Consider the following 26,156-nt stretch of genomic DNA (forward strand, 5'->3'; position numbering starts at 1 on the left):
ACATTACCTAGTTTAATCCTAAAAATCTCATGGGGGCAGTCTTATTATGTACCCTGCTCTACAGATGAACAAAGTGAGGCACAGAGAGGTGAAGTGGCTGGCCCAAAGTCCCACAGCTCATAAGTGACAGAGCTAGGATCAAAACCAAGGCAATCTGGTTTTGTTAACAAGCTCTTAACCATGGTGTTATTACATGCTTCAAATTCTGTTGGATAAATTAGTGAATGAACATAGAAGGGCAAAAGCTAGAAACATTAATATTTTTCATTTGGTTTATATAAAGCATGAATGGGTGTGAAAAAGTAGTGTCTTCCAACTGTGCCTTATGCTCTTTGTTTTCCTGTTAAAGGTTTTTTTTTTTTTTTAAGATTTTGTTTATTTATTTGACACAGAGAGAGAGAGAGCACAAGCAGGAGGAGTGGCAGGCAGAAGGAGAGGGAGAAGCAGGGTCCCTGTGGAGTGCAGGGCCCAATGTGGGGCTCCATCCCAGGACCCCGGGATCATGACCTGAGCTGAAGGCAGACACTTAACTGACTGAGCCACCCAGACACCCCGCTGCTAAAGGTTTTACGTTGGGAGTATTTCTCTTTCCCAGATGTAAGGGCTCAAAAGAAGTAATAGTGAGCCTTGGAATCAACCACAGTGTCCTTAGGGCAGTGATACTCTGAATTGGTTTCCCAACCCTCTGTCTCCGAGTATCTCGCAGGGGGTGGATGAAAAATGCAAGATGTTTCATTAATATTATTTTAGGACAAAACAAATTCTTAAGAGCGAAGTGTCAGGAATTCAGGTAAATACTGTCAGGTGAAAATGAGAAAGGCTGATGAATTTGTGTTCCAATGACGAAAATCTGCTATAATCCTCTGTCCTCAGGAAAGGTGGATTCTACAACTTTCAAGCTATAATAAGAAACTAGGGCTTGTGAAGTATCACATCAGCACATTCTGATGGATAGAACCCTTACTTGAACTTGCAATAACACTTCCCAACGAGGGTCTGGAGGAGAACCCTTCTTCCCGCCTGCATAAACTCAATGGGGAGGAAACTGCTTCAGGTCTCTGACATACCAGATCATTTAGGGCATGAACGTAACGTGCACTTTTGAAGGTTGACAGGAGGAAGTCAACTTTCACATTCCAAACCACCAAAGAATTAGAGCAAGAAGGACAACGAGTTCATGTGTAAACAAATGCCTTCCCTTTCTTGATGAATGTGGTGACTTCTCAAAGATGGAGGCTTAGTGCCTGGCAATGTGGGGACACACCTACCTTATTTGCAGCATCTCTGGCCTGCTGAATTAGCTCCCGGATGCGGTCCACATTATCAGAGATGTTGCCCAGTGGCAAGAGCTGTTGGTTGATACTTTCAATCTTGCTCAAAAGACCGGGCAGTTTGTTAGTTAATTTCTTTACTGTGGGTGAGATTACAAAACAAATTTATAATTGTGAGTTGAGAAAAGGTTAAATACAGATCTTCTCATTGACACTATTTGTCAAGTGTTATGTTTGGTTCCCAAATATTGGATAGGATGGCTCAGAGTCAGGTAATACCTTTCCTAAATACATCATGGATTTTAGCTTGCGATCTAGTTATCAGATCATCTTTCTTGACCACTACAGAAGAAAATAAATCTTTGTTTTTTGATCCTTAATATCAATTATACTTTAATACCTCATGATTAAGGGATCTGTATCTCCACTCTATAACCGGAAAAATCAATAACAATGTTAATGGGTTAAAAAAAATTCTACCTAGTCTTTCCAATTAATAGAATGCCCATATTCTTTGAATGTATTGCATGAAGCTGCTTTCTAATATTTTAATTTCTAATTTTGGGCTTTACCAGGGAAGAATTTAAATAAATCAACCAAAGCACATAACAATGCAGAAACTGGATAAGATGTCCTGGCCAAAGGATGCCTGATACCTGAGTTATCCGCGTCGGTGAGAGCCTCGTTGAAGTCTTCACTCTGTGTGCTCCCATAGGTATCCTTAATTCTTGTCACATCTGTCTGAATGGGGCCGAGCCCGTCGAGCACCTCATTTGTGATGTCATTGGCATTTCTGACCATGCTCTTTGTGCTACTGATCACACCACTGATGTCATCTAATGCACACACACAGAGGGAGGTGTAAGTATCTGAAATGCTCGACAAAAGAAGCCAAGTCTGGTGGGTAGGGAGATGCTGACCTCTCTGTATCCCACGAAGGTCATCACGGATAGCAGTGAGATTGGTGTCAATCAGCCCTTTCTGAACTGTCAGAACTTTCAGAGTCTGCTGTAGGTTGTTGAGAGCCGGGCTGATTTCTACAATAAAGCATCATGAGGCAATTACCTATGGATTTTGATCTTCCATTGGTATTGGTGGCGCCTGAAGTAGCCAGCATCGGCAGATCACTGAGCAGACCTGCATCTCAGAGATGCCCACTGTGTGTGCCTAGACCCACAGCTCCCCCGGACTCTGGTTACAGAGGTCAGGAGCATTCCCAAGCCTGTGGTCCCAGGCTCCTCAGAAATGCCCATGAAGAGAGGGAGAGGCTTCATCATTTAGGGGAGGTTTAACTTCCACTCTGCTCAGGGCAATTGTCTCTGCTCAGGGAAGGAAAGGGAGGTGACTGTCTTATTCACTGCTGTGTCACAGTGCATTGTCTGGTACTAGTCTGGGCTTAGTATTAGTACATACTCACTGAATGAGTGAATAATGCAGAAAGGATGCCTCTTCAGTCAGAATATAATAAAGAAGTGCCATTGAGAGAACCTTATCCAAGCAAATAGACACACAAAGTAGGCATTGTTTGTTTCTGTTCATTTCCAGACTGACACATTTAAGGCGATTCAGTGAAAGGGAGGGAGTTCACAGACATTCCTAGCTGATAATATTACCACTTCAGGATCATGCAACATGACCAGTGAATGCTTTAAGACCCAAGTGATGATATATGGCTTAAATTATGATTCCAGGGCTGATTTAAATAACAATGTAGACAAATACCATATGATCTCTCTTATATGTAGAATCTAGAAACATGCCCAAAATGAAAACAACAAGCTCATAGATACAGGGAACATATTAGTGGCTGCCTGAACCCGGGGGTGGGGGTGGGAAAAATGGGTGAAGGGGATCAAAAGGTAAAAAGAAGCAAGCAAGCAAGCAAGCTGGCAGAAAACGAAAGAAAAAAATACCAACAAAGTTAGTATCCTTAACCCTATTTAAAACACCAATCCTCACCTCTGAGCTCAGATTCTGTAAAGGGAATAGATGTTATACCAGGAAATTTTAATTCCTGCAATTTGCTAATCAAATCATTCTAGGTCACTACACATTTTTTTGGATGTAATTTTTCATGCATTGAGTTTTTTTAAATAAAAAAGAAAAGATAAATACATTTATTTACTGTCAGAAGGCATCTAATCACTAAAGGGCCTAAGATAACTTCTTGGCCATGGAGGAACAGGAGAGACCAGAGAAAAATCAAGAGACAGCATTTTCAGAACACTGGAATTTGGTGAGATTGAGATGGTTTAATTGTTTTGTAAAAAATTAAATAAATGGGAAATTTTCAAAGATAAAATGTGTGATTCAAAAATTCTCATGCTTCACAATGGTAGTGATTTTGGTACTTTTACTTACTAAGGTTCTAGGACTTAAGAAATTTTGAAGCACCAGTGACCTGGAACTATTATCTGGGCCTTGAAAGAGAAACCACACCTGCACACGCCTCTATGCTGTGTGGGTCTCCAATACCATGGTCACATGTGGATTAAATGAAACAGGCCCCCAAGTCCAGGCCCAAACAGGCCTGTCGCCTTCAAGATTTATGTATACTCATGAGGTTCTAGTTAATTTAGTACATGTGAGAATGTTGGGTGGAAACATTAAATCTATAAAATAGACCATGAATTTCCAGAGTGTCGTCTGCATTGACACTGAGGTTCAAGAAGAGCATTTGCTGCTAGAATTTGCTGCTTCTCCTGGTCTTATCAGTCATTTTCAAGCCCTTGGCTATCCCAGCCACCCCCTACCCACCAACCCTAATACCTTGCCGGAGCTGCTTCTGTGTTATCTTGGCTTGCTTTAAGAGTTTATCACTGTCAAAACTCAGAGTTTTCGCTTTTCTTGGAAGATCTTCCTTTATCACTGTCTGAAAGCAAACCATTTATCAGCCTTGAGCATGTGGCATGCCTTAGGAAATGTGAAGTGAGATTTTCATCCTACTCTGAAAACCTTTATCTTCAGCCTTTAAAGGATGAGGTTCAAAGGTGGGGAGGAGCCTTAAGACTGTTTCTTAAAAGATACAGTTAGGGCTGTAGGTAGATACTCGTCACTTGGGGAGGTGGACCCTTCCCTGGTGACAGACTGACAAATTATGTGACACCTGTCTCATTTTTCTGCCTGTTGTTTGCACAATACCCTCTACAATAACTGAGACAGAACTGAATTGCTTTCAGGTTTTCAATATTTGGGAGAGAAACATCTTTAACCTTCCAAGAAGGCCTGTCCCCTAATTCTTTGATGTCTAATATTTTGTTCACTTTTAGGTATAGGAATATTATATGGTGCAGAGAAGATCCCACAGGACTCCAAGACATGCCTAGGTGTTAAGACAAATGGCAGGAAATAAATGTTTACCAAACTGTATATAAAATCTTTTTTGGGAAATGTCAATACTTAATCACAGCCTATATCATTCCTAGAAAGGGGCAGGATATACTACTCATCATTGATAATCAGTGTCATTTCCATTTGGTTTTACAAATGGTTCTTTCAACTATGCTACATATATCAAAACGGTCAAGTGAATACAGAAACGGTCCACATCTAGAGCAAGTTCAAGTCTATTCCATACAAGTTCTGATTTAAAATAATGCTTGGTTAACGTCCTCAGTGTTTACAAAAAAGAAAAGGTGCCAGTGCAGGTGCCCACCTGGAGGGCAGCCTCGGACGCGCTGGTGGCCTTGTTGGCGGCATCCTCAGCCGCTTTGATCGCGTTGAGGATGTTCTCATAGGCGGTGGCGGCATCCACCGCACAGCGCACCAGCTCGTTCCCACTGGTGTTCCTCTTGATCCTGGAAGACAGTGTGGCTGAAGGGCTCCAGCAGCCCCCACTGCTTGCAGCTGAGGCCCCCTCCATCACCGCGCCCCGCCGCCCCCTCGGATTCAGTGCGCAAATGGGAGACCAGAGGTGGCGAGGACGCATCTGGGAATCAAGCCCCTCTTGCAGGTGGGGTTGGGCCCTGGGCCCTGGGTCCCACCCTCCACCCTGTTCTGGAGACCCAGCTGTCGGGGAGGCTTTCACGCTAGGCTCCAGCTACCCGTTCAGTTAGACCTCGGGGGTCACTCACTCCTCCAGCTGCTTCGCCAACGCTTGTAAAGACTGCGCATGCGCTTCTGCCTCCGCCACCAGGGACGCTTTGCTGGCGGACTGGGAAAGTTCTCTCACTTTGCCACTTAGTCCCTGTCTTTCTTCATTTAAAGTGGCAGCTAACTTTTCATATTCCTATGTTTTCAGGTAAACAGAGACAGTGTCAATTTAAGCAAAGAATGTACATGCCGTTTTCTTGAACTCTGTCATAAACTTCAGGCTCCCGGGATGCATTACTTCAGTAGTGGTGCTGATAATATTTTTCTAAGTTTTCCCACCATTTGAACATTTTTCTTATGGTGGGTAGCCCCTTTGATAAATTTTATAAAAGCACACAGTTATCATTAGTGTAAAGTTGTTTTTTTCTGGTTTAAAAGTTTTTTCTTATTTAAAAATAGCTATTATAAAAGATATTTTCCAAATACCTGTTGGGCTGCTAATGTGGTCAATCTTTGATCAGTCCTAAATAGGTCCCACTAATAAAAGTAGGCTTGATATTTTAAAAACAGCATTCCAATTTTGTTTTGTTATCACAAAAGCAACATTTGCTCACTGTGGGCTAATTAGGTGGTACGAATAGACACAGGGAGGACACTTCATTCGCACCCCTGCACCCCAAGGGTAAACACTTTGGTTTATTTCCTTCCATCTAAAAGACATACGTTGCAGAAAAAACACAGGCTAGCCTATCTCCTAGTTTCCTCGGATATGATCTGAACGTTTTTTCAATTTTCTGGAGAACGAGTTTTGTCTCTACCTCCTGGCTTTTCCCTATCCGCTGCAAAAGCATGTTGGTCTGCAGTAAGGAAGAGTCCGCGGTGGCTAGGTACTTGGAGAAATCACTCTGCAGGGAATTCATTTCTTGAACCTGTGTCTGGAGAGAATAAAAAGAATATCTGCTTGAACTACATGATATGTTATCGGAAGGCAGAGGCATAACTAGACCACAGCATAGAAGTAATTTCAGAGCCAGAACGTTCTCTTGAACTTAAAGATCATCTAGGCAGCCTCCGAGTGAGGGGAAATCAGTTCACTTTGCTGTGTGGGTGTGTTGTCATGGTTTCATGGTTTCCTCAAACTCCATGCCCGGGAAACAATAGTTAGCACTGTAGAAGAAGCTTTCTATACCAGTGCGACTCAGCCAGTGAGAGAGTCAGCTCTGGGTTGTGAAGCAGGACGAGGGATTGTCACTAAACAAATCAGCACCAACCACCACCATGCTCTACGTGCCAGGCCCCATGAGGACGCAGAGGTGCTTCAACGTCCTCAACAAGAGGGCACACAGGACCTGGGAAGGCCAGGCGAGGAGCCGCCAAAGCTCCGAGACCCACAAAATTGGATCACACTCCATCATCATCAGTGACTTCCAACAGCAGAGTCGCTGTCTAAAGAGGCTTCGGGAGTTAAGGGTATTGCCATCTACTAAGATATTATTTATTTTCTTTTACCAAATTCTTCCTGTTGGGGGTCAGTCCTGTGTTATTCCACTCTGACCTTACTGCCATTTTGTAACGCCTCACACTCGTGTTGCTATCTCAGCATACAATGTGCACCACTGGAAAAATACATATACTATGAAATCTCGAGCCCCAAACCCTGTCTCTGCAGCTCCTGCATGAGGCCCGTATTTTAATCTACTTCCTGTAAGGCAGATAATGGCTTAAAATGCCTTTGCCGGTGACTATGATAATGATGTTTACCCAGCTGACACAAAAAGCCAGTTATTTAAAACATATATTATATACTTGGATTTAATTATAGCAATATTGGTTTCATTTCTCATCTACTTGGCAACATTATTCCTCCAGTACTCCATTAGCCCGGGCCAGGGGTAAAGCAATTTGTTCCGCTTTCTCTGTGGTTTAAGTTCACAATCTTTTCTGGTGGCTGAGGAGTAGGAATGACTTTGGCGTTGCCTTTAATTCCTGATTCCTGTTTGATGAGCATCTGTTGGACGGACAGGTGCGCACAGACTCAACGTACAGATGGGTCCCCGGCCAGGCCGCTTTGTTAATGATAAAGATCCCCGCTCCCTCAGCCTTGTCATTAATGAAAGCGTGCAGATGCTGACCGTGGACCCACCTTGATGGATTCCAAAGCCTCCTCGTTTTCTCGGTTGAGGCCAGTGGCCTGCTTGGCTTGCGCAGCCGCCTTCTGTACAGCGGCATGCAGGTCACGGAGTTTGGCTTCGTAGTCATGTAGAGAATCCCGTATACTCTTAACAAGTGCCCTGTTCTCCCCTTGGTGCTCTTCCAGCCAGCTCTTTATCCGACTCAGCACTGGAATACATCACGTTTTTTCACTTGAGAGATGAGTACCTTGAAGCTCAACTATAAAGACTACAGAAGATTGAGTTTCCAATCATTTTCATGGTTTTCCTTGAACTTGCAAGTGAACAGGAAAGGAAACTAACATTTATGCAGTGCCTGCTGTCTGCGCACACATAACCCACAGGAAAACAGTCCCACCGGTCTGAGGTTTCAGATACGGAAAAGGACAGCCCGCGAAACTCAGTTGTACGGCCAGTCAGTCTGGGCACTTGAATAAGACCTGCAAAGTATAAAGCACACGCTCCGAACACTACTACTAACACTACCAACTAACTACTACTACTAACTACTACTACTAACTACTACTAACTGCAAACTAACCCTGTCTCCTCAGGCAAAAGCAAAGACTAAGATTAAATTTGAACACCACAAATGCTAAAAGAAAACTATTACCTTCTGCATATTAACCATTGACATACCATTTTACTAGAGAAGAAAGATCAGTATTTGAAAAACTATGCAACAGACTTATATTTCTCACAGTTTTGAACTAATGAGGCATTTTCCCTAAGCAGAACCTTTAGATATATTCAGTATCTATGGCCAGTGTTTGGTTTCTGCAATAGTAGTGTTAATATCAATTTGTGATTCCAAACCCCGACGGTGGTGAGGTGACCATTAAAAAATGGTATCATGACAAAGTTGGGTGGAGCTGAATGAAGGAAGAATCAAGATGTAGTTAAAAAGGAAAAGGAGGTCCCAGTGTCTAATGTCTTAGGAGAAGAATCTTTTTTTCTTGCATGATGGTAAGATGTTATATTCTTACCACCTCTTGGAAGCGTGGAAGGGCTACCCATTTTCACATGATGCTCTAAAAGTCGTGTATGCTGGGGCGCATGGGTGGCTCAGTGAGGTGAGCGTCCAACTCTTGATTTTGGCTCAGCACAGAGTCTGCTTGAGATTCTCTCCCTCTCTCTCTGCCCCCCCACCTCTAAAATAAATAAATAAATCTTTAAAATAAATAAAGTCCTGTACGGTAAAATGACGAGCCTCTCCACCCGTACCCGGGGACCTGAAATTGTACTTAGCACGCTGTATTTCAAGCCCATTAGAATGGACTGCAAGCAAGGATTTGGGAATGTCCTTACAGAGCCGAGCCTCTGTTTTTTCAGCTTCTGCTTCTCTCAGGTGCTTTCCAAAGTTGCGGTTCCGTAGCTCTGTCATCATGCGCTCTGCTTCAGCCCACTCTCTGGAAAAATCCCCTGAAGGCAGGTTGTTTCCTTCCCCACTTGTCCCAGAGATCTGCTTCAAGAGAACTAGAAAACATTGAGTAGTTTATTAAACTGGGAATTCTGGACTCCAGTCGACTACTAAAAAACAAAAAAACACTGAGATTTTTATGGAGGGTTCATATTAGTTTTTTAGTGTCACTACAGGATCTTTTTCATAATGTTGAACTCTTAAGGAGAAATTCTTTCAGGGCACAGAACAGGCTATGTAATAAAAAACATATTTAATCGGACTGAGTAACTCCTTACTGTGCACATTCTGGATGACATTTTTAATCTTGGTGTCCAGCTCTTTTGCACTTTGGGTTGTCTGATCAACATTGTTCTGTAATGCTTGTGCTTTTCTAGAATTTACTTGAACCTATATGAAAAATACATTGATTAGCAACAAACCATGTTGATGGCGGAATACAAACAATATTTTGGGGACAACAACAACAGTTAACGTTATTGACTTAACATTACCTTTTCTTGCAAAGTTTCAAATTCGCGATTCAAACTACCCAGTTCCTTTTCTAGACCATCCATTTTTAATCCATGATTTGAAATGGCAGAACGGTAGGTGAGTAACTGATTCTGAAAGTAACATGCAAAGTTATTCTCACATTAGAGCAGAAATTTGGCATCAGTCCTATCCACTTGGTAATCCTGGTAATGATACACAAAGATTCATTTAGCAAGCCCAATGCTGGTCCACAGGAAAAGACTGGATTCTTTGAAATCGGCTACTTGAAGAATCTACTTTTTTTTAAAGATTTTATTTATTTATGTATTTATCTATTTATGAATTTAGAGATAGAGAGTGTGGGGAAGGGGCAGAAGGAGAGGGAGAGAGAGAATCTTAAGCAGAGTCAGCGCTAAGTGCAGAGCCCGACACGGGGCTCCATCTCACAACCCTGAGATCATGACCTGAGCCGAAATCAAGAGTCAGACGCCCAACCGACTGAGCCAACCAGGTGCCCCAAGAATCTACTTTATGACGCAAATTGTGACAAGGCTCTAAAATAAACTTAAAAACATAAGGAGACAAGAGATACTTTACTTGAGTTAGTGACCTAACCTTAAAGAAATGAGGGTGGTACCACCTACCTGATGTATTACTTTCCAGACTATAACACATTCCGTTGCTTTGAACCTATATTCAACTTTATGATACTAAAAGCAGTGCCTAAGGTTACTTTAATGAAGGACCCATTCGATTCAAAGAACCTAATGGCAGGAAGGGAACTGAGAGCTCATTTAATCAAATGCTGTCATATTACAAATGAGAAAATGGAAGCCCAAAGAAATTGGGTGACTTGTTCATGCCACAGCTGTAGAGCTGATTAGTGATTGCTTAGGGACCAGAATCCAGGTTCCCTGTCATTTTGTGCATTGTTGCACATAATATCTAGAGTAGTGATTGTTTTCATTTTTTTGGAAAAAAAACTTGTTAATATCTTAAAGAAATGTACAGGAAAAAGCAATACTATTACCTCCACTTGCATGTGAGAGAGCCAATGTTGGGGGGAAAACACAGGCTTTACAGCTTAGGTCCAAACCCGAGGTCTGCCACTTTGTAGATAAGCCTCACTGAGTTTTACCTCCTTCATCGGTAAATTGGGGAGTATAATATTAAGCTGCAGGGTTGTTTTGATGATATTCTAAAGTGTCACGTACACATGAACATTCAAAAATGTTATTCCCCTTCTCACACTTATTCCTAGGGAATTTTCACAGTGTATGTGTGATCCAGCAAGAAGACAGTTCTATTTTAATTTTACTATGGGAAAGCTGAGGCATATCATTATATAGACCTGGATAAGTACAGTGGGTAAAGCGTGGTCTTTGGAATTTGATCTTGGTTCAAATTCTAGAACCACCTTGTACTAGCTGTGTGATGGTGGGCAAGTTACTTAGCTTTAACATGCCTGGTAAATGAAGATAACACTATTTTCCTCATAGGACACTGTGAGAATTCAATAAAGCACTTATCACAGAGTCTGGCTTGTAAGACCGGCACTAAAATGCTGGATCCCTGTCCTTCATTGAAGAAGTGCAGGGTTATATTGATGACATCAAAGTGACTCCAGCGACTTCTTTTTCTCTCAAAACAAAATGGCCTTTTTCCTCTCTATATTAAGCCTGTAAATCACGGGCTAAAATTTACCCTGATGGGATGGAAAAGAGCCATTTTTCTAGCATGATTTTTTGCCATATAAAGTTCACCCTTGAACAACATAGGTTTGAACTGCATATGTCCACTTACAACTGGATTTTTTTTCAATAAATATTTTGGAAAATTTTTTGGAGATTTGTAACAATTTGAAAAAACTCAAAGATAAACCATGTAGCCTAGAAATAACAAAAAAAATTAGAAAAAGTTAGGTATTATTATAAGAATACAGTATATAATACATACACAAAATATGTGTTAACTATTTTTGCTATTGCTAAGGCTTCTGGTCATCAGTAGCCTACTAATAGTTAAGTTTTTGAGGAATCAGAATTTATATGCAGATTTTCAATTGTGCAGGGGGTCGGTGTCTCAAACCTCCACATTGTTCAAGGGTCAACTGTATACTCAGTTATAAGCACTAATGGGTTTAGAATCAGCCATTTCAAGAGCACTTATTAAACTTTCCCCAAAGCCTCTTTCACTATGTCTAGTTTAGGGTTTATCTCCTCTACTGAATTCTTTCACTTCAATGAGTAAATTTTTTTTCATTTCCATGATTTTTAACTGGATCTTTTCATATCTACCCCTCTTGTTTGGTTTCTAGTGTTTTTAACAATTTTCTAATTTCTTGTTCTTTCAATTGAGTCATTATTCTTCAAAGTAATTTTCAGATTGTCTTAGGATTTTCATTTTATCTAGAGGGACCTCATCTCTTTTTTTTTTTTTTTTTTTTTTAAAGATTTTATTTATTTATTTGAGAGAGAGAGAATGAGAGACAGAGAGCATGAGAGGGAGGAGGGTCAGAGGGAGAAGCAGACTCCCTGCTGAGCAGGGAGCCCGATGCAGGACTCGATCCCAGGACTCCAGGATCATGACCTGAGCTGAAGGCAGTTGCTTAACCAACTGAGCCACCCAGGTGCCCGAGGGACCTCATCTCTTAATGGTTGCTTCTGTTGGATGTCTTTTGTGTTGATATTTGTCTATTCCAATGTCTGCAGGTAAATATTGTCTCCCTTTCTCTCTGCACTCTCTGTGCCCTGACCAGTGATCTTATGGTCATCACCACTCCCACCTATGATCCCCAAGGCCAGAACCAGGTCTTACATTGGCAGCTTAGGACTGTGATGTTGAGGATGTCACATTCCAGTACAGACCCTGGTTTGTGAATCATGTCCAGGTCTGTAGCTTTTCTAGTTTCTCATATACTCATTGTTCAACAATGAACACTGGGCAGTTTCAAGGTTTTTTTTTTTTTTTAAGGTTCCATTCATAGGCAGAAGTGCCCTCAGTTTCCCCCAGGGAGCCTGACTCTGGCTCTGTGGGGCACTTCAGGCCCTATTACTTCTCCTCTTGGATATCCTCTGAGCTACCTTCTTTCCAAGTGCACATAGAATATTGTCCCAGATGAACCATATCCTGGGCTATGAAACAAACCTCAACACATTTTTAAAAACTGGAATCATATAAAGTATGTTCTTTGAACACAACGGAATTAAATTAGAAATCGATAACAAGAAGTTACCTGGAAAATGCCCAGTTTGGAAATTAAACAACACATTTCCAAATAATTCAGGGATCAAAGATATGACATAAGGAAATTAGAAAATCTTTTGAACTGAACAAAAATGGAAAACACAACACTTCAAAATGTGTGCAATATAGCCGAGGTAGTGCTTTGGGGGAAATTCATAACATTAAATGCTTATATTGGAAACAAGAAAGGTTTGAATCAGTAAGATAAGCTTTCATCTTAAGAATCTAGAAAATGAATAGCTAATTAAACCCCAAAGCAAGCAGGAGGAAGAAAATAACAGCAGAAATCAATGAAATCAAAACCAGAAAAATAATGGGGAAAATCAATGAAATAAGAGGATCATTAAAACTGATAAACCTCTAGCCAGAATAATCAAGAAAAAGAGCTAAGACATAAATTATCAGTATCAGGAATGCATGAGAGGGTATTACTACAGATTTTGCAGATATTAAAAGGATAAGATGGAAAAACTATGAACAGTTTTATGTCAATACATTTGATAATTTAGATGAAATGAAAAAATTATTTGAAAGGCACAAATTACCAAATATCACTCAAGAAGAAATAGATAACCCCAATAGTCCCATATCTATTTTTTAAAGATTGGACTTACGGTTTATTGAAAGAAAAAAACAAAACTCAAAAAACAAAAAAATCTTCCAACAAAGAAAATCCCAGGCCCACAGGGCTTCATTGGAGATTTCCATCAAACATTTAAAGAATGAATACCAATGTAATACAAATCCGTTTTTGATTCTTCTGAATGCAAGATACTTAGCTAAGGGTTCTAGAAGAAAAATTAGCCCAGAAACATGCAGTAAGTAAAGAATGTTCACTTAGAAGTATCAGTTTTGTGTGTTCACTAGTACTTTCCAGCAGTAAAAACCTAGTCATCATTTGGATCAGGGGAAGGAAAGCCCCCCGAGCCTTAAACAGTCAACATCTCCCCCTCTCCTGCTTGAGGGGCACTCATGCATGCAGCATCTATGCACCAAAGAGCTATTCTGGGCCTGGCATTTGTGCTGGGTGCCCAGGGTATTTACCCTCAGGTCCTTGATCTGGGTCTCCAAGTGCTTCATCTGCTCCAGCGAGCCAGCACTGGCTCTCAGGCCGTGCAGCTGAGACTTGACCAGGTGGAGTTCATCACCCATGGTGGCCAGGTCGTTCAAGAGTGTCATCACACAGCTGTCACAATCTGTAGGGGCCACAGTCAAAGGCAAACGTGCTGCAGGCCGGTGCCACAGGAGTGCTAACAGAACACAAGAGCTGTAGAGCCCAGTTAATATGCACATAGGACATGACAGGCAAAAATCCCAACCCTGGACTTCTTGGTAGGGATGCAGATTCTGCAAAAGAGAGATCTCTAGACTGGGAGCATTTTTAAAAAGAAGTGGTGGAGTGGGGGAAATGGGTAAAGGGAGTCAAAAGGTACAAACTTCCAGTTATAAGATAAATAAGTCCTGGGGATGTAATAATGTACAACAGGGTGACTATAATTAACAACACTGTATTGTATATTTGGAAGTTGCTAAGACAGTCTGTCTTAAAAGTTCTTATCACTAGGAAAAAAATTTGTTTAACTATGTGAGGCTATTAACTAAACTTACTGTGATAATCATTTCACAATATATACAGATATCAAATCATTATGTGGCACACTTTAACACATGTTGCATGTCAATTATATCTCAATAAAACTGGGAACCATGGTGATTCTACGCAACATGTTACTTATTTTGTATGTGGAAAAATAATAATAAATAGCTTTTATTTATCAAGAGCTTGCTATTTACCAGGCACTGGGATAAGAGATTTATCAGCATTTTTCCAGCAAATCTGTGAGGTACGTATAGGTATTATGTCCATTTTACAAATGATGAAACTGAGGCTTGGAGAAATCAGGTCACTTGCCCAGGGTCATACAGCTATGAGTTGACAGAGGCTGGACTTGACCCTAAGAAGTCCTCCCCCCACTTCCTCCCACCTTTGCTTTCCCAGCCTGGAAATTGCACGTCCCAGCATGAGGCTCACATATCTTAAACTAAACCCCACAAGTCAGAAAGGAGAGGGGGCTTTCTTTTCTCACCATCACATTCTTCTCCAGGGCTGCTGTCTTTGGGCTCTTGGTTTATGCAGTCTGAAAAGAGGGATAACCAAAGAAGATATTATTATTAAACTTCCGCTTCATCTGCTTTTTAACTTGGCTTTCAGAAAAGCTAATTTGGGAAGATTTTAGTCACCCAACTATCCAGCATTGCTGGCTCTTCCCTTTTCCCTTCTTTACCCATACCATTGTTCCGGGAGCTTTCCCATCTCCCACCAGTCTTGCTGCAGGAACTTCTCTCGTGACCTCCCTGACTGTATATTCAGTTTCTTCTCTAAAGGGTCATGATATTCTTATCTAATTAAAACCCTTAATCATTAGTGTTAAGGCTTTCTTCATTTGATAGCTTCCTATATAACTGTTGACATCTCTTCCAGTGGTATTCAAGAACATTCAATAAACATTGAATGAGCACCTTTGGGCGTCCACGGTGTGCCATGGCACATACAGGAAATACGAAGCTACTAAGACAAAAATCCCTGCTGTACTGTAGTTCCCTGGTGCCATGTGAGAGGCAGAAAAATCACACAACAGCGTGACAGATACTGAGATAGAGAGATATGCACACAATGTTAGTGGACCCAAACAGCTAATTACCAGAGATATAAGCTAGATTTGAGGTTCTCAATTATAGTCAGGAAAGCCTACTGGTCATCCTTGGACATTCTTTATTCTTTCAATTTCTACTCTTTCTCCCATACCATGCATTGTTACAATGAACTGTCCTGTCCCTTCCCTCTAGAAAAATAATCTAACTTCACCACAGGAAATCTCAAAGCTCAAAATTTTCCTAGACATGCTACAAGGAGACTTTCATGTTTTGTCTTCTCAGCAGCAGGCAATAATCCACACTTTGTGTGTATATACATATATTTTAAACCATATTTATTTTTAATTGTAAAATAAATAATGTAAGTTCACCATGGAAAATTTGGGAAAATCAGAAAAATAATATAAAGACATCACCTTTGATCCCACCACTCAAAGACAATGTCTCCTTTCTATATATTTGTAGACTTTTAAATTTATTATATATATAATCATAGGTTTTTCTTACTCATCCTTTTTTTAAACTCATTATTATGTGTATGTATTGTTACGTCACTTCCATTTTCTCGATTAGACTAAAAATGCCTTAGGGCCAGGAAACATGGTTTTATTTTCTTCACAATCTCCCACAGCATCTCGAATAGTCTAGGGGGGGACTTGGCTCATGCAGAGGATTGATTTATCAGTGCAATTTTCTCAACAAGTTTGAGTTTTTAGGTTATTATTTAAAATATGAGTTTTGGGTTATTAATTAAAAGAAAAAGAAAGAATGAAAAAGAGAAAAAAAAAAAGCTCACAGGAACAAAAAGTCTCATGTGTGAGCATTTTGTTCCATTTGGGAAACACATAGTTATCATCCTCCCTTCAGGTTGCTTTCGTTGTTGTTGTTGTTGTTGTTAGAGTAGGAGACAAAGAGGGTTGAAAAGATATTAATCTCATGAATATGCTGTGTGTGATGTTGAAGCTTCTCTTTGAATACCTACAGTCATAGTAGAAACTCATTTTTTCTAAAACAGTCCTTTTCATCTTTAAACCCCTGACACATCTTCCTTAGGATGAGTTAAAGTAGATCTCCCTCTAGCTTCCACTCCTTGGGTTCTACCTCTTATGCCACATGAATAAAACCAACCCTTCTCCCACACATCAGCCTTTCAAATATGTCCTTTCCAAGTCTTCTTTTCACGGTCCTGGTTTGTTGATCCTTCATGTGACATGGCTCCGAGTTTTTTCAAAGTCTTACCCTCTTTCTGAACAAACTGTAGCTTGTCTATTGTCTTCTAGAGACATAAGCCTCAAATGACGACTTACATGAGCAGCATACCAGGGAACGGCAGACCACTTGGTTTTAGACTAAGATCATATGAGGCGTCCTAGGGGCCACCTTACTCTCCTGAACCATATTGAACTTGGGGCCGATTAAGACCTCAGTCTTTTTCACCTGTTGCTACTAAGCCACATCTCCCTTATCACACACTTATTTTTATGCCATTCAATTATAGGACCACGTGCTTATCCCTAACATAATGGTATCTTGTTAGAATTGGCCCATTGTTTCAGACTGTTGAGTCCCTTAAGTATTCTAAATGTGCCATAGGAGGCATTTTCTGTCTCTCCCAACTTTGTGTCATCTGATAACTGGATGAGCATGCCTTTTATATTTCCATTTAGGTCAACAGTGTTGAACAAGATGGAGCCAAGAATTAAGTCCCAGTGCATGTCAATAGATACCTCATTCTAGACTGATAATAATGCATTTACTCTACATTCCTTTGGAACAGTCACTTGAACAGATCTAATCCACACATTCTGGGTTTAGTTCTTCATCCTGTCCATAACCATAAAACAAGATATTTAATCTAAGGTTTGGCATTACATATATCCATGATATTTTCTTGGTAAATCATGTTAATATTCTCTGTCAAAGAAAGAAGAAAACCATCTTCCTTTTTCTTCCAAGTTGTTCCTAATGAACCCATACTAACTCCTAATAATTGTCTTTTCCTTGGCATGTGAAATCCATCCCAGCTATACCACCCACATCCCAGACATTTACTGCTATCCGAGAAAGAATGTGTTGACTTCTTTAGTTACATACATGAAGAAAACTGATGTGATGATAATCTTATAATGCCAAGGGAGATCTTAGCAAAATCACCAAAGTAGGAGCTGAGGTTAGTTTGGCTATAATTAGTTGAGTTTTAAAACAATTTATCTTTTTAAAAAAAGCTGACTTGAAGTAAGTTATTTACCAAACTGTAAATACTACCTAAGCATTCCCAAGGTTGTCAAAACAAGGAGACAATCTGACAATTTGTTCACTGGACTTTTGTATTAGGCCTCCTGGAAATATGTGCCAGGGTTCTTTGCCTGCTATTTTATACCACATTGATAAACGCAGGTTAACAAAGGTGTGAGTCCATCTTACCTCCAGTCAGGGGGTGACAACTGCCCGATTGGCCATTGCTGTTACAATTGCATGGTTGGCAGCTACCTCCAAGCTTCTGGGGATTCCCAAAATATCCTGGTGCACACCTACCCAAAATAAAGAAGAAGAGGAGAAACACCCAAAGAACTCATCATTTGTTCCATCCAATTTTCTTCATCTTCTAACACCCTGTTTGGGACACTGCAACCCTACGACAGGATGGCTGACACTGACTTGCAGGAATGAATGGGTCTCAATACAGAGATATTTATGACTTGAATGAGAACAGAGAAAGTGGAAGGCGGGCAGAGCTTGGTCCCTCCTCCTTGATATCAGGACAATAAAATCCTCAATTACCCCTAGAGTTGAAGGGCAAATGAACAAAATACACACAGGATCCAGTGGTTTGACCAATATGGAAATCAGGGGTGGATGAATTTTATGCAAGAGTTATGTTCCTGAAGATATCACACAATGAAATATTGCTTACTTTATGGCTAATTTCCTCAAAGAAAAATTTAAAGTAAAATTCATGTAATTTCAAAATTTGTTCAAAAGGGGATTTTATTAATATTTCCTACTGGACTATTTCAAGCCTGCATAATCCATATTTGCACTAATTAATTGCTGCAGTGCTATATTTAACCACCTTAAACAACTGAGAGCAGTTACAGTGCCTACCCTTGGCTTGGAGCCTTTATTATTCTGGATAATTTAGTGATGAGAACTCAGTTCCTTATTTAAGTTAAAAGACATTTCCTTGATTCTGAGTTTCTATTTAAAAAAAAACGACAAACAGGGGTGCCTGGGCGGCTTAGTCAGTTAAGCGTCTGCCTTCGGCTCAGGTCATGATCTCAGGGTCCTGGGGACCCTGCTCAGTGGGGAATCTGCTCCTCCGTCTCCCTCTGCCCCTCCCCACGCTCGTGCTCTCTCTCTCATAAATAAATAAAATCTTAGAAAAACAAAAGACACATGTTAATTTTCTGGAATTGGGATGGAAACTAAAATATTTCCGTCTATTAGCAAAGTTCCACACCCACTCTATCCCCCCAAAATTGTCATTAACTCAATGTGTGTGTGGTATCTTATCATCAGTGGAATTGATAGAATCAAGAGAATGTGGTATTTGACTCTCTTCCCCAAAGTTAAGCTTTGCATCAAAGCACTGTTAGGTAATTTACACAGGCTTCACCAATGGGGACACTGGTGATACAGAGCAAAGGACATAGGCTCGCAGTCTGGAAGACCTGGCTGGACCCCCACCTCCACCATGGGCTGTGTAGCCGTGGGCTGTCATCTTCACCCTTCAAGCTTTGGTGCCTTCATCTCCTCCTGTCATGAAAATGTAAACCCCACAGGGGCATGGATTCTCTGGCTGATACATCGCTAGCACCTGGGAGAGTGCCTGCGCCCATATTAGGTGCCAGATAAGTATATGCAGAAGGAATAAGTGAATAATTGCATTAACAATACCTGTTCTGATGGATGAATATGAGATAAAAATGTAGTGAAGAATCTAATACAATGCCTGCACATAATAGACACTCAATAAAAAGTAGCTACCATTTTAAGACATGATGAAATATTCATGTACATATGCATCTCTATATAATCGGTATCATTTGGAATTATTACATTTCAGAAAGTAGACCAGAAGCAGAAAACCCATGTATTCCCTAATTATCAAGAAGGTAACTACGCAGAGGTGGCTTATCTAAGTCTACTGAGCAAGTTGGCATAAGGCTTTACTTTGTGTGACAGGCCCCGTATTCTACTTAACAAACCATCCTATGCAAAAGATCTATGGGTTTTTTTTAAGATTTCATTTATTTATTTGAGAAAGAGGTAGTGAGAGTGATAGAGATGACATGAGTGGTGGGGGGAGAGGCAGAGGGAGAAGGAGAAGCAGACTCCCCGAGGAGCAGAGAGCCTGACACGGGGCTCAATCCCAGGATCCTGGGATCATGACCTGAGCTGAAGGCAGACGCTTAACCGACTGAGCCACCAAGGCCAAAGATCTATGTTTTAAATACTTTATTTTTAGATGGCTCACCTATATCTAAACTTTCCACGTAAAAGATACATAATTTCAAAATCCTTCATATTAAAGTCACATAAATACTCAGGAAGTTTGATTCCACCTTTCCCTTACTCTTGCCAAAAGCGTTAATTACCCATTACAGAAATAACTGGTTGCCTTATTCTCATTTTAAGGTAGTGTCCAAACACAATGGAGTGAAGTGAAACTTCCTGATTTCCTAAATGGCATTGGGACAACAAATAAAGAGCAGAGAACATATTTGTCATCTGTGGCTCTGAGGGGCCGAGGGAGAAACGTGCCCCAGAGCACAGTACGAGCTGGGAAGCCTTTCCTACCCCAGTCCTCAGATTGGCTGCTCCCTCCTCTGCCCCGCTGGCTCCTGCTTATATTTTTCCTTTTCACCCTACCCTGTCCTTGTACCTACCGCTGCATCGCTAGTGACTAGTGCCGGGATGATGTCTGGCACAGAGTGGGTCCTCAAGAAATGTTTAACAAATGAAAAAATTTGACATTAATATGGCATTTACCTGTGGAAAAGTTTAAAAAAAAAAAAATAAGAAGGACTCGTTTGCTTTCCTGAGACAGCAAATGTAACAAACATAAGCTGTGAGAACTGTTAATTAAGAATTTCTCTTTTCAAATCTGCGGCCTGCCGAACGGATGTCTCAGCCAGTCTGTTGTCGCTTTCTGCTCCATTGTTTGTGAAGAACCGTAAGGAGGATTACACTAGGATGCCTCTCCCAGGTGGGAGTCTCACAGCTTTTCAACCGCAGAGCCTGGAAGAAACTTCCCATCGTCCATCCCACCCACCATCCTTCCTGCCTCAGTATAGCAGCCCCTTCCGTCCCTCAACCTCACCTATCGAGGCTGGTTGGAGGCCCCTCCCACAGCAGCCCCACCCAGCCCGGTCATGGTCATGTTCTTGGTCACTGTTTCAGCAGCGGGTTTGTGTACCTGCCCGCCTCGGGACTGTAAAACCCGGAGGGCAGAGTCTCTGCCCCAGCTGCTGCCGTCTCTCTAGTGCTTAGCCCAGGGCCAGGCATATACTAGGATCTCCATACATTTTTCATTGAAAGAAAGAATGAATAATAGATGTGAGGCAATTGTGGGCAATGTTCCTCCTGCGGAAATGGAAAATAGAACCTTGAAATTGCTTCTTTTTATCACAGGACAGTGCCCAGCCCCGAAGCTGATGCTCAGGGATCCCCATGATAAGGCAGTCTGCCCCCTCCTCCCATGCCAAGTATCCTAGAGGCCCTTGGGTTTTCTTGCATTACTTCGCTGACTTGAGCCACCTTCCAGCCCCACCGGGCTCTTGTTATCCCTTAGATCTACCTAGGTCCCACGCTGTCCATCAAATGTCTCAGATAACCCCAGTCTAGAGTGGCCCTGCCTTCTTCCTATGAAATCCAGCTGAATACGTTTTCTGGTTATTGAAATTAGGTAAAACTCTTCTAAAGTTTATCCAGGAAAATAACATGCCAGAATGGCCAAGGAAAACATTTTAAATAAGGGTTATGGGGGAAGCCTTGCTCAATCAAATATCGAAAGGTCTTTTACACTTTCAGAAATGACATGGAAATGATAATGGCACAAAGATCAAATAAAATGTACAGAAACGAGTCTAAGTTCATGTTGAAATTTTGTAAATGCACATTGACCTTTAGTGAATTCAACTACATGTACTTGACAAAAGAGAGAGAGGTGGGGGAGAGAACAAGAGTGTGACAGCCTGAGAGGAAGAGAGGGAAAAGCTGCCCCATTTACTCCATGAGCACACATCGTGCAGTGAGTGTGACATGAGGGCTGGGAATCTGCCAGGCCCCTAATTGGCCTACTTTCCTTGTGCCTCCCCTAGTGTGAACATCTCACCCTACTGAGTTTGGTTCTGGGATGCAGCTGATTACTATGTGTATTTCATGCAGCCCGGGCCCCAGGTCATGTGATGGGATCCTGGGATAGTCAGAGTTACTTGGACCCTGGCCGATTCTGGCTGTACGTGTTGACCCTAACTCCACCTGCCATGTGAGATGCAATGACACCACCAAAAGGCTAGCTTCCAAATCTTCACCAACATGAAAAAATAAAACCATAAAAGTACCAAAAAACTGCATAAACATTTTTATAACCTCCCTAAGCATAACTCCAATGACTGACCACCTGAAGAATACAAGAATAGATACATGTAACAAAACAGAAAGCCAAAAAAAAAAAAAAAAAACCATACAAACAAAAAACAAACTGAGAAAAATATCTGCAACATATAGTATGAAAGGTTCATTTCTTTCCAAAGAATTTGTACAAACCAATAAAAAAAAGGAAAGAACATTCCACTAGGGAAAAAAAATGAGTAAAAGACCCAGAAAGTGATCCAATAAGATCTACAAATGGTCAATAAGCACATGAAAAAAATCCAATCTAATTATTAAAAAAAGAAATGCAAATTAAAATGATAAACACTTGCCCCCAACACCTGGGGATCATGACCTGAGCCGAAGGCAGACGCTTAACGACTGAGCCACCCAGGTGCCCCAAACTGGCAAATATTTTAAAATTTGATCATTTCGGGCGCCTGGGTGGCTCAGTCGTTAAATGTCTGCCTTCGGCTCAGGTCATGATCTCAGGGTCCTGGGATCGAGCCCCGCATCGGGCTCCCTGCTCTGCGGGAAGCCTACCTTCTCCCTCTCCCAGTCCCCCTGCTTGTGTTCCTGCTCTCGCTGTCTCTCTCTCTCTCTGTCAAATAAATAAATAAAATCTTTAATAAAAAATAAAATTGATCATTTCTAGTATCACTGGCAGCAGCACTTGCTCTTTTGCTACTGGTAGGAATAGAAACAAGGATGACTTTTCTGGAAGGCAATTTGGCTAAATGTATCAAAAGCCTGAAAAACGCACCTATCCTTTGATCCAAGGGACCCACTTCTGTTAATTATATCTTGAGGATTTACGCACACAAATAATTCGCTGCAAGGATTTCCTTTTAGCGCAGCTTTGAATGGAAAACAGTAAAACTATCTCAAAGACCAGCAGTAGATTCCAGAACTTCTTGGTTCTGACACAATGTTATGAGTTAATACTTACTGATATGGAAAGATAGTGCTAACCTTCCACTAGATGAGAAAGCAAGTCGAAACAAAGTAAAACGACAATCGATTCTTGTTTTTAAGAAAACATCTGTGCACACAGATTGATTAGTAAGAATATACAAGTTTTAACTGGGGTTTTCCGTAAATAAAATGATGATAAGTAGGATTATGTGGGCATGCACAAGTATATAGGGCCACAGAGGTGTAGTGGGCCTCCCATCCAGGTACTAACCAGGCCCGACCCTCACTGGTTCTTTGCTCACCTGTATTACATCATTTTTATAAGTATGTATTGATTTTATGATAAAGTTATTTTAAATTTAAAAATATGTTGTCCATATGATTCAAATGCTACACTGTTACTTTTTCAAATATGTATGTGCTCTCTTCCCCGGGTAGACTGTGAACACCTTTCATAGCCCTTACGATGCTTGGCATTGCCCCATGTACGGTAGCTAATCATGAAAATTTATTCCTGAATAACTAAAGCTTGGCTCCACGGCCCTTCATAATTAAGTTCATAGTTTCCATTTTGCAACATTTATTCTTTTGTTTCATTACTGAACACCTGTTACATGAACAGTGCCGAGGTAGGTAGTAGTGATTCAGAAATGAATGCCACAGACTGTCCTGCAGGTGTTCATAATGGGTGGGGATAGAGAGGGGATGATGTGTAGGGATAGGTGTGTGTGTGCGTGTGTGTGTGTAGGAATATTTAGGGCTGTGGATATGTGTGTGCATATAGGAGTATGACGAGTTGTATGTGTGTGTCCAGGCAAGTAGGGTTGTATGTGGGGTAGGGGTATGTAGGGATGCATCTGTAGGGCAAGGAGTATGTAGGGATGAGTTTCTACGGAACTAGGGCTAGGTAGGGATGTGTGCCAGGAAGGGATATATAAGGACACGTGTGTGGTGGGTGGGGATATGTAGGGATGTGTATAGTGGGGTAGGAGTATGTAAGGAAGAATTTCTATGAAGGTAGGGGTAAGTAAGGACACGTAGGGGGTATAAGTCTGTAGGGATGTGGAGGGGGAGGGGTACGAGGGAGTGTGCAGGGGGATAGGAGTATGTAGGGATGTGTGTTAGGGGTATATAGGGCTATGGTATGTTGGGCCTCATTCTCAAATTTCTGAAACATGTAAAAAGAAAGAGAAGGAAGTCAATGATTTATTAAGTGAGCAGTCTTGTATTTTCCCCTAGGGACCTTTTTCCAGCCTCAGTGAACCAACAGCCCCACCCAGCTCCGAGCCCTGACCCAGCACAGCCCCACCCACAGCCCGAGCCTGCTGCAGCCTGACTGCAGAGCCCACCCTCCCCTGGGCTGGGGGGATGAGGGAGGCGAGGGGTGGGAGTGGGGGGAGGGGCCGCACCCACCTTTCGCACTGTGTGCCTGTGTATCCGGGTTTGCAGAAGCACCTCATGTTTCCCCCATTCACAACACAGCCAGTGGCAAAACTTGAAGGAAGACAGAAAAAAGCCTCAGTAAAAACATAAATCGATAGGCTTCCTGCTCATTATTTTTTTGCCACAAAGCACTGACTTGCATTAAGTGGAAATAGACACCAAGAGTCTGGTTGCTTTTTATGTGAAGAAAACTGTGTCCATTAAGACTTGTATAGATAATGATGTACTATTTCAGCTCACATCGGGCGTATCTTGGTAAATAAGGACTGAAGGCATTTATCTGGTTTTATTTTTGGCTTAGAGAAATACATTCCTTCGCTTGAGACAGCAAAGTAACTCACTTTGGAAGAGATGATTACAACAGCATTTTTTTCAGGAATAACAAGGAAGGAATAAAACAAGTCTAGGCAGAAAAAAAGAACACAGAGTTCTGATTCTTCAAAAAATTTTCCTCCTTGTTTATTCTAGTTCCTTCATATTGGGGGTATTATCTCCCAGGAAGAAAAAGGGCCAGGCCAGAGGGACCAAGGTACAGAGCAGGCTTGCCCATCTAGGTATTTCTGTGGGCACAATCATTGGTGATTTTTACATTTTTCAAATCAAGTTGTGGCATTCTGATTCTCTCTTTTCATCCTAAACTAGTGCATATTTGAGAAGCTTTTTTTTTTTTTTTTTAATTAAGTGAGCAGATCATGAAAAAACTGTTGCCTTGGGAAATGTCTATGAACATTACACTGAGTAAATCTGAGGGAAAATAACTCCATTTATCATTTGCTGATAAGAGAATTCTTATCTAGGAAGCTTCTCTTGGCCTAATGGATGGATAGAGTTATACTTCTAAAGGGACAGTTAGAAATTCATCAACAGGGGCGCCTGGGTGGCTCAGTTGGTTGGGCGACTGCCTTCGGCTCGGGTCGTGATCCTGGAGTCCCGGGATCGAGTCCCGCATCGGGCTCCCTGCTCAGCGGGGAGTCTGCTTTTCCCTCTGACCTTCCCCCATCTTGTGCTCTTTCTCACTCTCTCTCTCTCAAATAAATAAATTAATTAAATTAAATATATATAAAAAAAGAAATCATCAACAGTACAAATATCGCTGGAGGGAGAATTAGATAAAAATAGTGTTTCATTGATAAATCTGAGGAACTGTGCGTTACTTCGACTGCATGAAAGCCAGAAGCTGGCCTTCGTGATAACAATACGTTTTGCAACCAAAGATGAAAACTTTCCCCGAGCACCCCGTGAAAATCTTGTTTCTACTCCCTCTGGCTTCTGTTCCAACAAGTCTAGGCAAGTATCAAGTGATAAATCCCTTTGCAAATAAAGCCGCAGGATTGGGCAGGTTTAAGGAGTATCAAATACACAGAGAGCACAGCAGGGGCACATCAAATACACATCTTCAGAAAAGCCACAGCTGGGCAGGGACTTCTGGCAACGTGGCCAATTTGTCGGATGCTGGCCTGATATTAATCAGCCTTGTGGTCTGCACTTGTTCCTGAGCCAGTGTGCTGCTGATACTCTTCGAGGTAGCTTCCTGACTTTCAAATCAACTCTTGCTTCGTTTAGTTACGTGTTATATTTTGCTTGGACCCACTGCGAACGTGTCACAATGAGCAAGAACAGGACGAGGTACCAAGCCCAAATAGAATATGAGTTACCATGAAATGTAAGTGGCAGGTTGCGAGCTACGTAACGTATCTGCCGTGCTGGAGTCTGAATGACAACTCAGGTCACATCACTCCGTGGCTCAGGACTGGCCTGTGGCTTCCATCACACTGAGGATAAATCCAGTGTCTTACTAGAGCCTGCGAGGTCCTATGGGGTCTGAACCCTGGGTGCCTTGGCCCCCTTGCCTCCTGGCCCTCTCTCCCACACAGTGCTCCAGCCACCTCCTTAACTCCACGAACACATAATCACAGGGGCTGTCTCTTGTCT

The 26,156-nt window shown here is 41.5% G+C and overlaps 1 protein-coding gene across 2 annotated transcripts in view; it reads right to left on the bottom strand.

Moving 5' to 3' along the window:
• Positions 1 to 26,156, bottom strand: part of LAMA3 (laminin subunit alpha 3) — a 256,665-nt gene that overhangs the window by 40,859 nt on the left and 189,650 nt on the right. For both annotated transcript variants that reach the window (XM_078060502.1, XM_036098118.2), the window contains 15 exons: positions 24,195 to 24,275; positions 17,694 to 17,800; positions 14,702 to 14,752; positions 13,659 to 13,810; positions 9,389 to 9,499; positions 9,173 to 9,284; positions 8,783 to 8,950; positions 7,447 to 7,643; positions 6,122 to 6,238; positions 5,345 to 5,499; positions 4,927 to 5,068; positions 4,041 to 4,143; positions 2,192 to 2,308; positions 1,928 to 2,107; positions 1,269 to 1,411 (listed from right to left, as the gene is read on the bottom strand). In XM_078060502.1, coding sequence (XP_077916628.1) covers positions 1,269 to 1,411; positions 1,928 to 2,107; positions 2,192 to 2,308; positions 4,041 to 4,143; positions 4,927 to 5,068; positions 5,345 to 5,499; positions 6,122 to 6,238; positions 7,447 to 7,643; positions 8,783 to 8,950; positions 9,173 to 9,284; positions 9,389 to 9,499; positions 13,659 to 13,810; positions 14,702 to 14,752; positions 17,694 to 17,800; positions 24,195 to 24,275 — 1,936 coding nt within the window. The remainder of the gene's footprint in view (positions 1 to 1,268; positions 1,412 to 1,927; positions 2,108 to 2,191; positions 2,309 to 4,040; positions 4,144 to 4,926; positions 5,069 to 5,344; positions 5,500 to 6,121; positions 6,239 to 7,446; positions 7,644 to 8,782; positions 8,951 to 9,172; positions 9,285 to 9,388; positions 9,500 to 13,658; positions 13,811 to 14,701; positions 14,753 to 17,693; positions 17,801 to 24,194; positions 24,276 to 26,156) is intronic.

The sequence above is a fragment of the Halichoerus grypus genome, chromosome 13, assembly GCF_964656455.1.
Source record: "Halichoerus grypus chromosome 13, mHalGry1.hap1.1, whole genome shotgun sequence".
In the NCBI taxonomy this organism is placed as follows: domain Eukaryota; kingdom Metazoa; phylum Chordata; class Mammalia; order Carnivora; family Phocidae; genus Halichoerus; species Halichoerus grypus.